At 41.5% G+C, this 15,034-nt stretch overlaps 1 protein-coding gene across 1 annotated transcript in view; it reads right to left on the bottom strand.

The window, feature by feature from the left end:
- Positions 1–11,957: 11,957 nt before the first annotated feature.
- The window catches only part of SOGA3 (SOGA family member 3), a 64,056-nt gene continuing 60,979 nt past the window's right edge, over positions 11,958–15,034 (bottom strand). The window contains exons 5-6 of the mRNA XM_006878971.1: positions 13,434–14,609; positions 11,958–12,068 (exon numbers count right to left, since the gene is read on the bottom strand). Coding sequence (XP_006879033.1) covers positions 11,958–12,068; positions 13,434–14,609 — 1,287 coding nt within the window. The remainder of the gene's footprint in view (positions 12,069–13,433; positions 14,610–15,034) is intronic.

Here is a 15,034-nt window from a genome sequence, read left to right as displayed (position 1 = left end):
TACTGTCAAACTTTGTTTGCCTTAAAGTGACAAGGTTTGGACTCTAGATTGGTAGAAGAAATACTAATATTTATAAAGACTTTTTTAGGGTATAAAATTGTAGGAGTCATGAACAGAGAACTTACTATCATTGGGAGTTACATATTTAGATTGCTGTGCTGTAGCTAACATACTTTTATCCTGTTTCTGGATGTTTTCCCCCAGAATCATGAGATGCTGGCTCTCTTTTTCTATTCTCAGAGCTGGTGACATGTCAATAGCTTTTCCAGCCAAGATGATCTGTCATGGGATGATGTACAGCCATTTCCAGATGACATAAATATTCAAAGGAACTGTTTTAAATAATCTGCTCTTTTTAAGTGTTGCTTCGTATTCTGAAGAAACAGAACCGTTTAGAAATGTAGGCTCTATTTAAAACTAGGATCGCTCTTATTTATATTGTTCAAGGCTTTGTATTTTTATTTCTTTTCTTAAAAAGTGTCTCAGTATATTATTTCCAGGTTGACTTTGGAAATGTTCATAATGATGACAGTACAATAAAAATAACAAAAATACCATTCTCTCTTTTATTCAGTAGCTGAAAAAAAAAAGTTTCTGGGCATGCCTACCCACCACAAGAGGGCCACCCTGAGTCACTTTTGCCCTACTAAAAAGTTCCAGACCTAAGCTAAGTTGTTGTGGCTACGTGCCAGTAAGTTGACTACGGCTCATAGCAACATAAGAGAGCCCACTTAAAAAGCATATTTTGGAGGGTCCACCCCTCCCCCCGCCAGGGAGTTCCAGCCCATAAATAGCTCTACTGGAAATGTTAGCTTTATCATCCCTGGGTGATAACATTATACTTCTGGAAAAGGCCTACTAAGAAGGCCATTAATACAGGAAGCAATTACAGGCTATTAACACGTTGGCACAGAAAAGAGCTGCTAGCGTACTGGAATAATGGGAGAGAGGAAGTCCATGGAGATACACTGTGACTGGCACTCTAAAGAGAAATTTGTTTCATTCACAACACAAGAGTGTAAGAGGGAAGGAAGACCAGAAAGGCAACTGCAAGAATAGACATTAGATTCTGAGGGTTTAATGGCAGGTGGAGGTCTCGGGCCCAGGTAAAGAGAAACATGGCATCCTCATGGGCACCACCATGCCACTGAGTCACTTCCAACTCATAATCACCTTCTGTGGCTGGAAACCTCCATGACAGGAGATTGCCTATTTCTCTTCCACAGAGCAGCTGGTGGGTTCAAACTGCCAACCTTTTGAGCAGCAGCCCATCTGTACTGTTGTTGTTAAGTGCCGTTGAGTTGAGCATGACTCACAGAGACCTCTGAACAACAGATCTGAAAATCGTCCTATCCAGTGTCATCTTCACAATCTCTGACACAATCAAGCCCGTTGCTGCAGTCACGGTTCAATCTATCTGACTGAGGGTCTTCCTCTCTTTCACTGCCCCTCCACCTTTCCAAGCATCATGTTCCTCTTTAAGGAATAACCTTTCCTAGCAACATGCCCAATGTACGTGAGGTGAAGCTTCATCATCTTGGCTTTCCATCGTACTAGGACTTGGGAAGAAGGAAAGTATGGAAGAGAGGACTAAGGTATATTCTACTGTAGCCTGGGGCAACTTCTGATTAGAGATCATCTTAGAACCATTTGTCAGGACCAAGTTCTGACTAGAAACACAGTATTTTGATGGACTGGGAACATCTCAAACATCCATAAAGTAACAAATGACCTCAGTAACAAAGAGAAGAAAAAAAAAGAAAACCAGATGTTCAACAAAGAAGTATTATGTATTTAGTGTCTCTTGAAAAATAGCTGTGTTTGACACATATACTATATGCTTTCCTTCTAGTTTATACCATGAATATCTTTTGCACTGCAAGATTCCTGTAACACCACTCTTTGCTAACCAATTATTTTGAAATTGCTTGAAAAAAAGTGGAACCAATTTTCTGCAATTGTCAGTAACTTCAGACAAAGAATTATTTCTGAATCAGTTACGTTTTCTCTGAAGCAAAGAGGATGAACCAAAACATGAGTTTCTTCTTCTGAATTGCTTTCTCACACCTCAGGGTCTATGAGGTCCAAGACTGGGGCATCCTCCTCTCCCCTGACCTACCTCTCATTGGCTGCTTCTCTGTGGTGTTTCCCACAATGTGAAATTCAAGCACATCAGGACAAGTTCAGGTGGGCCTAGTGGCTCAGCAAGTAAGGCTTACATTTTAGAAAAGGTGCTCAGATTATTCAGGGAAAACAAAAAATTAAAAAGATATACATTTTGATGACATGCCATGTTCAGACTTTCCCTCCAAAATTTCAACTTATTTGTCTAGGCTAACTGATAAGGACGCACTATTTTGAAAATGAAGCTTTGTTTCATCCATCTAGCAGTTAATTACACAAAGGAAATTACATGGATTATTTAAAAATTGCATATGCTAAGGAAGAAAAAAGGAAGGAGGCTATGCACTAGATACTGATCTGAATTTTGTGACTTCAAGAAATAGAAGACAATGTTATTGTTGCCCGGTGTTGTCAGAATCAATTCACAGCTGACCCTCTAACAGGTTTTCAGAGGCAGTAAATCTCATGGGAGAAGACTGACTACTTTTCTCCTATAGAGCAGCGGGTGGATTAAAATTGCATTCTTTTATTTTAAAAAGCCAACAAAGAAGCAAGCATTTCCTCAAGTTTTCTTACTGAAAAATATTTAATAAAAGGTTGTCATCTTATTGAATGATTTGAGAAAAATAAGCAAACTGCTGTTCCTCTGTTGCAACCCTTATCAATTCCTGAATGCCCAAATTAGGGCAGGTGCCTCTGACACGAAATTAAAGGGCTCACTTTAAAGGTATATTGTGCTGGATAACTTCTGCAAAGAGCACCTGTTTTCAGTCAAAAAATCACTTATACATCATATTTGTTACTATAGATTACACAGGCAGCTCTGCTAAAAAAAAAATCTCTAAGAGGTTACCAAAAATACACATTTTTTTGAAATAAATAATTTCCAGGCTTTTCTCTCTGGAGTATTTATAAGCTAATATTGAGGCAGGAAAAAGTCCTGCACCACTCCAGAGTATTGCAAGGGGGTTGGTCCCTTTGCCCAATAAATTTCAATTCTGAACTTCCCAAAAGGGTTATAGTTTTAGCCTTTTCATACCTCAATTACTGACTTTTTTATTGATAACATGTGTTATCATTAATGGAAAGCATGTTGGCTCAAGGAGCATTTCTGAAATTTTGTTATCAAAAATGGGTTTTGAAACATATTATTCAGAATAGGGAATTCTGGTGGCACGGTCTGTTGAGTGTCACTTCTGACCTAAAGGTCGAATTCGCTAGTGGCTTCAAAGGAGAAAGAAAGGCAACTTCCTCTCCTACAATTTATAGGATCAGAAGCTCACTGAAGGTTTAGCTAAGAGTTGGTTCTGACGCAAGGCAATGAGTGAGTGAATTTGGGACATATACAGTCCTCTGGAGTATGTGTGTGGGAGTTAGGATTAATGGGATGCATATGTCCCTCTTGACTACTCACTGCTATCTGCAACCCTTGACAGGCACATATGATTTAGGATGTGACTGTAAAGTCACTGTCAGAAAGGCAACTTCCAAAATAATTCATAGGAATCCAGAGATATACTCAAGAGGGTTATTTTCCAGAAAAGAAGGCAAAAGAGAACAAGTTTTGCAAAATGCACTTCTCAGAGGCTGGAGAGCATTATGATGAGTGAACTCAGTCTCATAAGGACATATATTGCATATGAGCATTATTGTAAAAACACAAAGATTATACAATAGGAGATGAGTACAAAAGTCCAAAGGGGGGAGGAGGCCGGCTAAGGGTGGGAAAGCACAAGTCTGGTGGTCAGAGGGAGGGGATGAAGGAATTAGGAACGATTCAGTGAGGAATCTCAAAAGGTAGGGTAAAGAAAGGTAGGCATTGACCAGTGCTGATTCATTTATAATCCATTTTTAATTTATCTATCTATCTATCTATCTATCTATCTATCTATCTATCTATTTATCTATCTAAATCTGGTATGTAGAGTTGGTACCAACTCATAGCTGACCCTCTGGTAGGTTTTCAGAGGTGGTTAATTGCATAACAAGAGATTTCCCACCCTTCTCCTGTGGATTTGAACCACGTGCCTTTGGGATTGTAGCTCAGCTTCTTCCCACGAGGCCATGAGAGTCCCCTATATATATATAGTTATGATTAATGTATAATCAATATGTTGTTGTTGTTATGTGCCGTCAAGTCGCTTGCGACTCATAGCGAACCTATGTACAACATCCCTAAACTCTGCTCTGTCCTGTGCCATTTGCACCGTCTCCGATACACCTATCCTGATTACTCCAATCACTGAATCAATCTACCTCATAGGGGGCCTTCCCCTTCTGCGCTGTCCCTCCAGCCTACCAAGTATGATGTCACTCTCCAAGGACCGGTCCCTCCTTGCAACATGTCCAAAGTATGCTAGATTGAGCCTTAGAATCCTTGCATCCAAGGAGGAGCCCAGTTTGACCCTTTCCAGGATGAATTTGTTTGATTTCCTAGCAGTCCATGGTATTCTCAATACTCTTCTCCAGTACCACAGCTCAAAGGCATCAATTCTCCTTCTATCCTCCTTAGTCATTGTCCAACTGTCTGATGCATAACAAGTGATAGCAAAGACCATGCATGGTCTGTATCAGACACACCTTAGTCTCCAAAGAGACACCATTGCTCTTCAGTACTTTGGAGAGATCCCTAACAACAGACTTTCCCATGGCAATATGTCTTCTAATTTCCTAGCTACTGGTGCCGAGAGTGTTGACTGTGGAGCCAAGCAAACTAAAGCTGTGAACAATCTCAATCTCTTTACCATCCATCCTGATGCTGCCAATTGGTCCAGTGGTGAGAATCTTTGTCTTCTTGACATTGAGCCTCAATCCATATTGGAGGCTGCAGTCCTTGACTCTCTGCAGCAAGTGCTTCAGGTCCTCTTCAGTTTCAGCAAGCAGGGTTGTGTCATCTGCATATCGCAGACTGTTGATAGATCTTCCATCAATCTTGACCCCACACTTCTCATAGAGCCCAGCCTCCCGGATAATCTGTTCTGCATACAGGTTGAAAAGGTATGGAGACAGGACACATCCCCAGCGTATGCCCTTCCCGATTTTGAACCATGCAGTGATTCCTTGCTCTGTTCTGATGACTGCCTATTATAATGGTGACTAATTTATAAAATACAATGTATGGGGATGATTGTATGAAACACATTGTAGATAGAGTGATGTGTGAAACACAATGCATGTAAATGAAGCACAATATATACAAATTTTATATGCAAACCAACAAAAAATAATTTTTCTTAAAAAAACTAATAACTGTACCTCTTGGATTTATCACCTATTAACACTCCTTTACCAGAGTAATTTTTGCCACATATTCATTTCTTCCACTTCAGTCAGTCATACTAAGTCGCTTCCTGATTGGTTACGTGCACTGTCAGTGGGAAAGCAGTTCCCTCATAAACCCAGAGGAAGAAGGTAGAACTGGTAACTATATGGCTGCATTGGATGAAACTGGTATGCAGTTCTGTTGGGCCATAGGTACAGGCACTGCAAGAGCATTTGTAGTTAAGACTGAGTCACCAAAACTAACATTCCAAACGTTACTGGCAACTGACTAAATACCTGTAATCCCACTCCAGCCCATGAACTGAAGTGAGGGCTGGGGAATGCAGGCCAACAACATTCCAGGCTCAACACTGAATGTTCCTTTGTTTTATGAGTTTGAGTCAGTTATGCTCAAAAATAGCCAACTGCATTCTTCCCCCCTCCCCTACCCTTTCCTATGCCCAAGAATACTCATGCAAGGAAATTTCCTAAAATAAGGAGTGAATATTTATTTTTTTTTTTAGTGTGAGCTTTAAACAGTGTAACTCAAAGGTGAAAATAGAAGAAAAGTCAATAATTTGAGGACTATTTTCTAGGTGAATTTTTAAAAAGCTCAAATGTTATTCTCTTCAGGTTAGCTAAATAAATAGCTTAAGAAAGACACAACAGGAAACAAGAGTCAAAGGCAAGAGGAAGGAGATGGTGGGGTTTTGGGTGCCATCTTTGACCAACTTCTCTTCCCAAGTTAGGATTCTTAGTAAGAGAGAAAGGTACCTTGGATCTTGGGTGCTCACATAACAGTCTGACAGTTTAGGGAAAAGAACACAAAAGAAAAGGTCACCTCACAACCTGCTGGCTCTTTGCAAAGACAACCTCTCCTCCACTGGTTCTACCATGCCCATTGGGATAAGGGGAGGTCTGAATTCCCTGATTCCAGGTGCAGTTTTCAGTGTTCACCACGGTGGGGTAGAGGAGTGTATGTATACACAGGTATAATTTAGGAACTAGTTCTGCAGCGTGGAAGGAAGCATTAGACAGCTTCCAGGGAATTGCACTGTGCAGGAAATTTGTCTTACTGGTTTCAGATGGATTCTCGGAGCAACTTCAAATTCCCAGGATCTGTGAGCAGGAACAAGTCAGTCTGCTTTCCCTTCCCCTGATAGCTCACTGAAGTTCTATAGTGGATGGCATGGATGGGGCTCAAGAGCTTCATGAACACCTCTAAAGTCATTGTCTTAGGACTTTATTGATAAGATCAATGTCCATGGTGCCAGGATACCTTTAGTTCCTAAAAAGTGATGTGAAGATGAGACTAATATTCTGGTTCCCTCTTCTTCCTTATTCAAATTATTTGCTTTTCTCTTTGGTAAGCATTTTTTACCACTTTGGAATATATTATGAGCCCATTTAAGGATAATTAAAGAAATCAAATACATTATAAGGTGTTAAATAGGTAATGAAAAATCCAGGGGAGTTTTTTTGTCCACTAATTAAAAGCTCTAAAAAGAGCAGGGAACCTCCTTTTCTCTGCTATAGCCGAGCAGACATTGAAAACATTTGTTGGGTTAACAAAAGATCCACGTGCCAGGTTTTTGCTTTATTTTCAGACCTTTTTTTGCATATGCTCTGTCCATAATGATTTGGGTAGCAGAGTCTACTGGCACATGCCATTCCTGGTGGATTTTTGGGAGGAGTCAACACATGGAGGAACTCTGTGACAGAGATCACTATGTGATAGATAGGCAGCCTGTGAATGTGGGTTTAGCTTGCATTGTTCAGTGTACACGTGCATTTGACCTTGAAGACACTCCATGTTCATTTCAGTCCTCCATTTCCTAACTTAATGACTTCATTTATTTGCTCTGATTTTATGGTTTTGTAGAACTTAGATGGTGGAGAGACTGAGATTGTTAACAGTTTTAATTTGCTTGCTTCCACAATCAACACTCCTGGCACCAGAAGCCAGGAAATTAAAAGATGAATTGCATTGGGAAAGACTGCTGTCAGAGACCTCTCCAAAGTACTGAGGAGCAACAATGTCAGACTGGAGACTAACCATGCCTGATACAGCCCATGGTCTTAGCAATAATTTGCTATGCAGCAGAGAGTTGGACAATGACTAGGGATGATAGAAGGAAAATTGATGCCTTTGAGCTGTGGTGCTGGAGACGAGTATTGAATATATCAAGGACTGCTAGGAGAACAGGTTCATCCTCAAGAGGGTGAAACTAGGCTTGGAGGCAAGGATTCTGAAGCTTCGTCTGACATACTTTGGACATGTTTCCAGGTGGGATCAGTCCTTAGAGAGGGACATCATGCTTGGGAGGGTGGAGAAACAGTGCAGGAGAGAAAGACTCCCCATGAGATGGATTGATTCAGTGACTACGGTAATGGGGTTAGGTGTGTCAAAGACAATAAGATTGGCTCAGGATAGGGCAGGGTTTAGGGCTGTTGTACATAGGGTCACTATTAGTAGCAGGCGACTTGATGGCACATAACAACAACAACTATTGAAAGGACCATTTTCTAATAACGTCATCAGTGTGGAATCAGAACTGCCTTGTCACTGGAGATCTTTTGGCAATGGCTACAGAACTGTTGTAGAAACGCTCTGGATTAGATTCAAACATCTACAACCTCATTAGAACTTTAAGATATAATCAAATAAACACAACTGATGATCCTATAAATCTAGTATTGCCTAGTTTATTGCAACCCTGGCTGGTGTCTTGGATGGTTAATGGTATGGGTCACCTTGGCTTGGTTACAATTCTTAGTGGTTTGGCAGTTGTTGTTGTTGTATACCATCAAGAACCGACACATAGCTGACCCTTCAACAGGTTTTCAGAGGCAGTTAATTGCATGGGAGGAGACTGCCCATCCTTCTTCTGCAGATCAGCTGGTGGATTCAAACACAGGCCTTTGAGACTGAAGTGTAGTTTCTTACCACCAGGCCACCTGTGCTCCCTATAATTATCTTCCATTCTGTGATCCAATATGAGCAATCAATCAATTGGAAGGGATATTTCCCCAGGAATATGACCAATCTCCAATATATAAATGGATGTTCTGAAAAAAACTCACCTTTTTTTTAGCTGGTATTCTTATACCTGATCTCTGGTTCTTGGGACAAAAGCAACCAATGATCTCTAGCTTCCTATTTAATTTAGATAACGGGAAAAAAATGGAAAGATATGGCTTTAAACCTTCACTGAACTCAAACTCATTTGAAAATGTTTAAGAAATAAAATATCTGGGTTCATATAGTTTCAAATGACCTGGGGAAGGGAATACATTTGAAAACTATCCCAGGAATTCTGCTGGGCCCTGAGGTTTAAGAACCAATGATCAAGATATATAATTTCTAGTTTCTCATCCATTATAAATCAAAGTCAATTTCATAAAGTCACAAAGGGTAGAAAATGTCCATAACCTTCTGAAGTGAATAAGTGCATTACAAGCCACATGTACCCAAAGGAACACTATTAACGACCTGGGAAGCGGGCTTATTTGTGACATTTGACTTTTCTGTATTTTGTCTCACAGCCTCACAGCTTTCCTCTCCATATTAGTAGAGCTTCCCAGTCATTGTGACAACCACGAATATCTCCACATACTTCCAAATACTCCCCAAGTATCTGAGAACCATGACTTAGCTGGTGTGCCTGGCTCCAAGGCAACAAAGATTTCAGACACATTTTAGCCCTTAACTATTTACTTTCAGTTCCTTTGTTACTTTTGGTTGTGACCTAGAGGCTTATCAAGTATCTCGTACCTGATTTTGGTTTATAAAGTGGTGGTGATTATCCATGAAAAGAGAGTAATAGGGGAGGGAGAAGGTAAGCACTTGAATCACTGATTTAATATAGCACTCTCTCATTTCAGCCCTGTAGCCATCAAATTTACCTAGACCCTTTAAATCTCTTAAGATAAAATTCCAGAGGTGCATGCTAACAGATTCCAGCTGCTGGTTAACCTTCCCCACCCTTCTCCCCTGAAAGACAAAACAGACAACAGCAAAATAAAAACCACGAAGCATAAGCAGTTATTTTAAACTGACATTTCTGGCTCTCATTAAGAACTCTTCCTCCTCTTTTTATTGTTCTCCCTTTTAATTAGTATTCAAAGGGAAAAGAATGAATAGTGGAATGAGACTATAAATAACCTGAAACCCTGTGCAAGTTAAATTCTTGGGTTTCAAAAAACTGTGACACTCATGGTGGCATAAAGATTTACCAGATATTATTCTTTACGTTGGGACACAAACGAAGCTTTCTCATAACTTGTTATATTGGCCAATATGTATCTATAAGCACCTGACCGCAAAAAGTGTTGGGATTTCAGAATCTTGGGTGGCACTGGTGCAACACAGCTTACTGCTAAACGGCCAGCAAGGTGGTCTATGGAACCATCTAGATCTATGAGGCCTATTCACATGACTTTTATATAGAAAGAAAAGAAATTCTTTTTAAAAAGTGACTAGACAATGAATAAGGAAGACCCAAGAATTACTGATGCCTTTGAATTGTGATAGGAGTAAAGAGCATTGAATATACTAGGGACAGCCAAACGAACATACAGATCTGTCTCAGAAGAAGTATAACTAGGGTGCTCCTTAAAAGCAAAGAAAATAAAACTTTGTCTCACATTGTCTGTGTATGTTGTCAGGAGGTATTGTTGTTGTTTGCCTTCAAGTCAAGCATGACTCATAGCTACCTATGAACAAAAGGCCTGAAGTCACTCTACAACTATCATCATTTATCAAAGTTCACAGAGTTTCCGGAGGCATGTTGTTTATGAAGTGGATGCCAATCCTGCTTCCAAACCTGTCATATAGAATGTTATTGGTTGAGTCGCCTACGATGCATAGTGACCCTATGTACAGCAGCTCTGAACCCTTCCCTGTCCTGAGCCAGTCTCACTAATTCTGACACATCAACCCCCATTGCCCAGTTACTGTATCAATCCATCTCATCCAGGGTCTTCTTCTCCTGTGCTGTCCACCCTTCTGAGCATGTGTTCTTCTCCAAGGACCAATCTCTCCTGGCCGTGTGCCCAAAGTAGTGAGGCAGAGCTTCAAAATTCTAGCCTCTCCAAGACAGACGATTAGTCCTTGGAAAAAGAACACCATGTGTGGGAAAGCAGAATGTCAGTCAAAGAGAGGAAGACCCTCAATGAGATGGATTGACGTATCAATGTTACAATGGGTTTGGGCATGGTGGAGATTGTGAGGATAGTGCAGGACACGGCAAGGTTTTGATCTGTTGTTTGTAGAGTCATTGTGAGTTGGAGTCGTTTTGACAGCTCCTGGCAATAATATGTCTAGAGAGAAAGTCACACCACTGGCCTTGGACCACAGTCCAAGAATTCTAGAAAATGGCTTTGTTTTTTCCCCCCTAATCAAAGGATATACCATGTTTCTGGCATATTTTCTACTCTAAGGGGATGTTCTGTGTAGCATTCTATTCTGGGAAATAGACATGATTAGCAACATATGACTCTAGGTATAATTAAAGGCAGAGAGGACTGGTTTGGTTAGAAACCTGGACAAATAAAGTATGGTAGGAATAATTAATCTTCTGAATGAACTAAGGCCTATTCCAGTGTCATACTCCCAAACAGATCTTTTTGCTCAAAACACCACCAGCATTACAACAAATAAAATATCCCTAAGCTCACTATAATTTTCACATATATTTGTTGAATGGCAAAATTATCTCCAGGCAAAGAATTTATCATAAATCTTTCAACTTTTTCTCTGAAAATGCAATCAATTTGCAAGTGTCTATCTCTTGAATTATCACTACAAGCAGCTAAGAAGTCACTGTAAGAGACTGAACTGATTTTTTTTTCCTTTATAATAGGCTTTATTTTCAGAATAGTTTTAGGGTTACAGAAAACTGAGCAGTGAGTTTACACATCCTCCTTACCACCAGCACAATTGTCCCATGCTGCTGTTGTTAGATACCATCACATAGAGTATGACTCTGCTCTATCCTGCACTATCCTCACACTCGCTGACACACAGAGCCCATTGCTGCAGTCACGGTGTCAATTCACCTTGACGGTCTTCTCCTCCTCCGCTGACCCTCCACCCTTCCCAGCATCATGTCCATCTCCAAGGAACAGACCCTGCTAGCAACATGCCCAATGTGAGGCGAAGTCTCATCATTCTTGCCTCCAAAGAGCATTTCTATTTTAAATGCACATTTGTTACAGTAAATGAAATTGTATGATATTGGCCCATTGAACTGATTTTTACAGCATGTCTGACTTGATTTACTGAGAAGACTACAAATAAAGATGTGAAGGGAAAAAGCAAAATTTAAATGATTCATATGAAAATCAAGCAAACGAAAAATGACATTTCCTTACCTGAAATTTTAGTGCTTGGGCTTCTTAGAGAATTTTGTAGTGTTAAGATGAGTTGTCTTTGTAAAGAAATAAGCAGTCTTCAGTGTTTTTATAGCATTAGTGACTACAGAAATTATACTTCTTTTACTTCTTGTCTTGAAGGGTGAACAAAATAAACAAACTGAAAATACTACAATGAATGGTAAATGATGAAAGACTTACAGCACAAAAAAGAGTGTAAAAAGGAAGACAAGTTTAAATATTGTTGTGTAAGAAAGTGATGAAAATAATACAAGAATGAGAATAAGTAAAATGATAGGCTGGAACATCTGGGAAAGTAAATGCAAAGACAAAGAGAAGAGTTAATTAATAATAATTTAAAATTCAAGGTTGTATCAACTACTCTATTCCACCTTAAAAGAAAAAGGCCCCCCCCCCCCAACTTTACGCTTCTCTTGACTAAAGATACCTAGCAGAAAGCCTGTTAGTACACACAATGCTTTCTCTCACTGTGACTTCTCTTATTCTCCTTGTGTATATAATTGGGGGGAAAGCCCCACATATTCACATTATTTAAGAAATCGGCATTAAAAAAAGTGAAAAATCCATTATTTGGTATAGCAAACAGAAAAGAAACCAAGCATAAATATTTAAAAATTCACCAAATTAAACCAAAATATTGAATAATTTTGTTTTTCACAGCAAAGCAGAGAAACATGCAAGATGAAAGAGCAATAGGGTTGCAGTATGTCTAATGGCACAAACTCAGAGGCAGTTAGTTTAAGGTCAAGCTGATTCTGACGGAGATGCCTTGCGTCTCTTTGAAAGCCAGCCATGCCCGCTTTTGTACTTCTGTTGGTTCTCTAAAGGACCGCGTGCACCATGCCTGCCAGAGCTTTAGCAATGCCTGCTTTGCTTTCCAAATTATTTCTTGGGGGGTTGACTGACAAAGCATAATGGCCTTTAAATGGCTGCCATACCTGGTCAGAGCAGCTCAGTCCAATTCATCAAGTGTTCCTCTACAAATCGGGATGAAGGAAAAACGCTAGTTTCCCCTTGTTCTGGAAATAGTTCTGGTTTCCCTGAGGTGTCAGAATTAGCGTTGTCTTCTTTGAGTTACACAAAACTCCCTCCTGACTCTTAAGAACCTCCCTATGGAACAGTCAATAATTTCCTCTAGAAATAATGATCATATTACTACAACTTACAGTTAAAGGTTAAAAATGCTTGTGTGTCCCTGTTGTTAGATTCTTAGGCACAATACCATCTCTCTTTACCACTGGTTTCTAGATTTCACCAGCAGATAGTGATCAGTTTTGCTGTCTTAAGCTCATTTCCTATCTGGTCTTGAAAATGGCAAATTCACAAAGAGTCCTAGCTAAGTAAGTTCTCCTTGCAGCTTGATCTGTGAGAATAAGTATTAGGGCAAAAGTGAAAACGTGGACTTTGTGAAAATATGTTTAAAACACTTTTTGGTCTTTATTGAAAAACGAAAGGGTGTTAAGTTGAACATGTCTTTAAACTAGGCAAAGGGGAAGGGATATAATTACCAACTGATTGGGTTACAAAACCCTCAGGCTTGAAGGCAACTCTGAGTGTTGGCCTTGAAACCCAGCTCTGGGTTGGCTCCTCCCTACCGCGGGGCGTGGAAGTCGGGATGCCATCGCCAAAGCTCGCACTAGGCAGAACTGTACCTGACTCACGGATATGGGCTCCTCTGCACCGCGGTCCTCGGCTGACTTGGGCACCTCGAGGCGGTCTATGAAGGTCTGCAGCTCCTTGCGGAAGGCCTTCATCTGCGCGTTGATGCGGTAGAGCAGCTCGTGCTCCCGGATGCGGCTGCCGTCGTCCTCCTCATCCATCAGTCCGAACAGGTCCCCGTTGGCCACGTAAATGCGCGCCTCGGTGATGATGGTGCTCGTGTCCGCGATGAGGCGGTCGATGGTCTTGCCCAGGCGCTCGGCCTCGGAGCGGATGTCTTTCATCTGCTGCCGGTCAGAGAAGCTCTTGGGCCAGGGCCCGGGCGCGGGGTAGAAGGAGCGCGTGGGGGTGAGGCAGCGGATGTTGCGCACCTCCTCCGAGTCGCTCTCGCCACCGATGGGGCCCTCACGCTTGCGGTGGGGCGGCCGGGAGTCGTCATCGCTCTCCTTCTTGCCGGCATCGCTCTCGGCGTCGCTGTCCCGGGGGCTGCCCCGGATGCCCAGGTGCGAGGCCAGGTCATAGCGCTGCATGTTGGACATGAGCACGCGGTTCTCGTACTGCAGCTGCATGACCTTGCCGCTGAGCTCGTTGATCTGCAGGCGCGCGGCCTTGAGCTCCTCCTGCAGGGCCTCGGTCTTGGCGCTGTCGTGATGCCGGGTGCTATCGTGGCCCCCGGACTTGTACTTGTACTTGTTGAGCTCAGCCGTGATGCGCTTGTTCTGCTCCTCCAGGTCGGCCACGTTCCTTCGCAGTAGCTCCGTCTCGTCTTCCACCAGCTGCAGGTGCTGCCGCAGCTCCGACAGGGATTCGCTCTGCTCCCTCATGAGGGGGTTGGCTGAGCCATTGAAGTCATCACCCCGCAGGTCATCGAGTTCTGCCTTCAGGCCTCGGTTCTCCACCTCCAGTTCCACAATTTTCCTGCCCAAGATGTTGGCTTCTTCTTCCACCAGCCTCAGCCGAAGCTTGAGCTCAGCTTCCCGGGTGCTGGGAGGGCCTCCGGCTTCTCCCTTGGGCAAAGGACTGTCCAGATCGCCATAGAAGGATCTATATTTCTGGAGCTCGTGTTCGAATCGGTCCTTTTCTTTATCAATCTTGGCCATTTTCTTTCTCATCAACGCTGCTTCTTCCTTAACGAACTGCAGCTGGCATTTCAGATCTTCATTGTCCTCCTCAATTGGGGGAAAGAAGGGAAGAAGAAAGATCATTTTTAAAATTTTATTACTTTTAATTAAAGTTTACAGAGACTTTGGATTTTCATTCATTCATTGTTGCATTTTTCTCCCTGCCCAACCTCCTCGCCAGTTTGCTCTTCTCTTTGAAAAGTAAAAGAAAAATTCTTTCATTGTTACACAATCCCTCCCTGCAAGTCCACTCCACTATGCAGTCTTTGTTCTGGACTCCTGTCATGACAATAATAACTGTCATGACAATAATAACTAATCACATATCCCTTTTAAACAGTTCTATCCCCAGAAAGATTATATTTACAGAAAACAAGGCAACCATCAGAAAAGGGCACCTGCAAGAATAATTTCTCTTTCTTTCTTTCTTTCTTTCTTTCTTTCTTTCTTTCTTTCTTTCTTTCTTTCTTTCT

The sequence above is a fragment of the Elephantulus edwardii genome, unplaced genomic scaffold (genome assembly GCF_000299155.1).
Source record: "Elephantulus edwardii isolate Elephantulus edwardi_28Jun2011 unplaced genomic scaffold, EleEdw1.0 scaffold00002, whole genome shotgun sequence".
Lineage (NCBI taxonomy): Eukaryota > Metazoa > Chordata > Mammalia > Macroscelidea > Macroscelididae > Elephantulus > Elephantulus edwardii.
The sequence above is the reverse complement of the archived record's forward strand: the minus strand, read 5'-3'. Positions and strand labels throughout refer to the sequence as shown.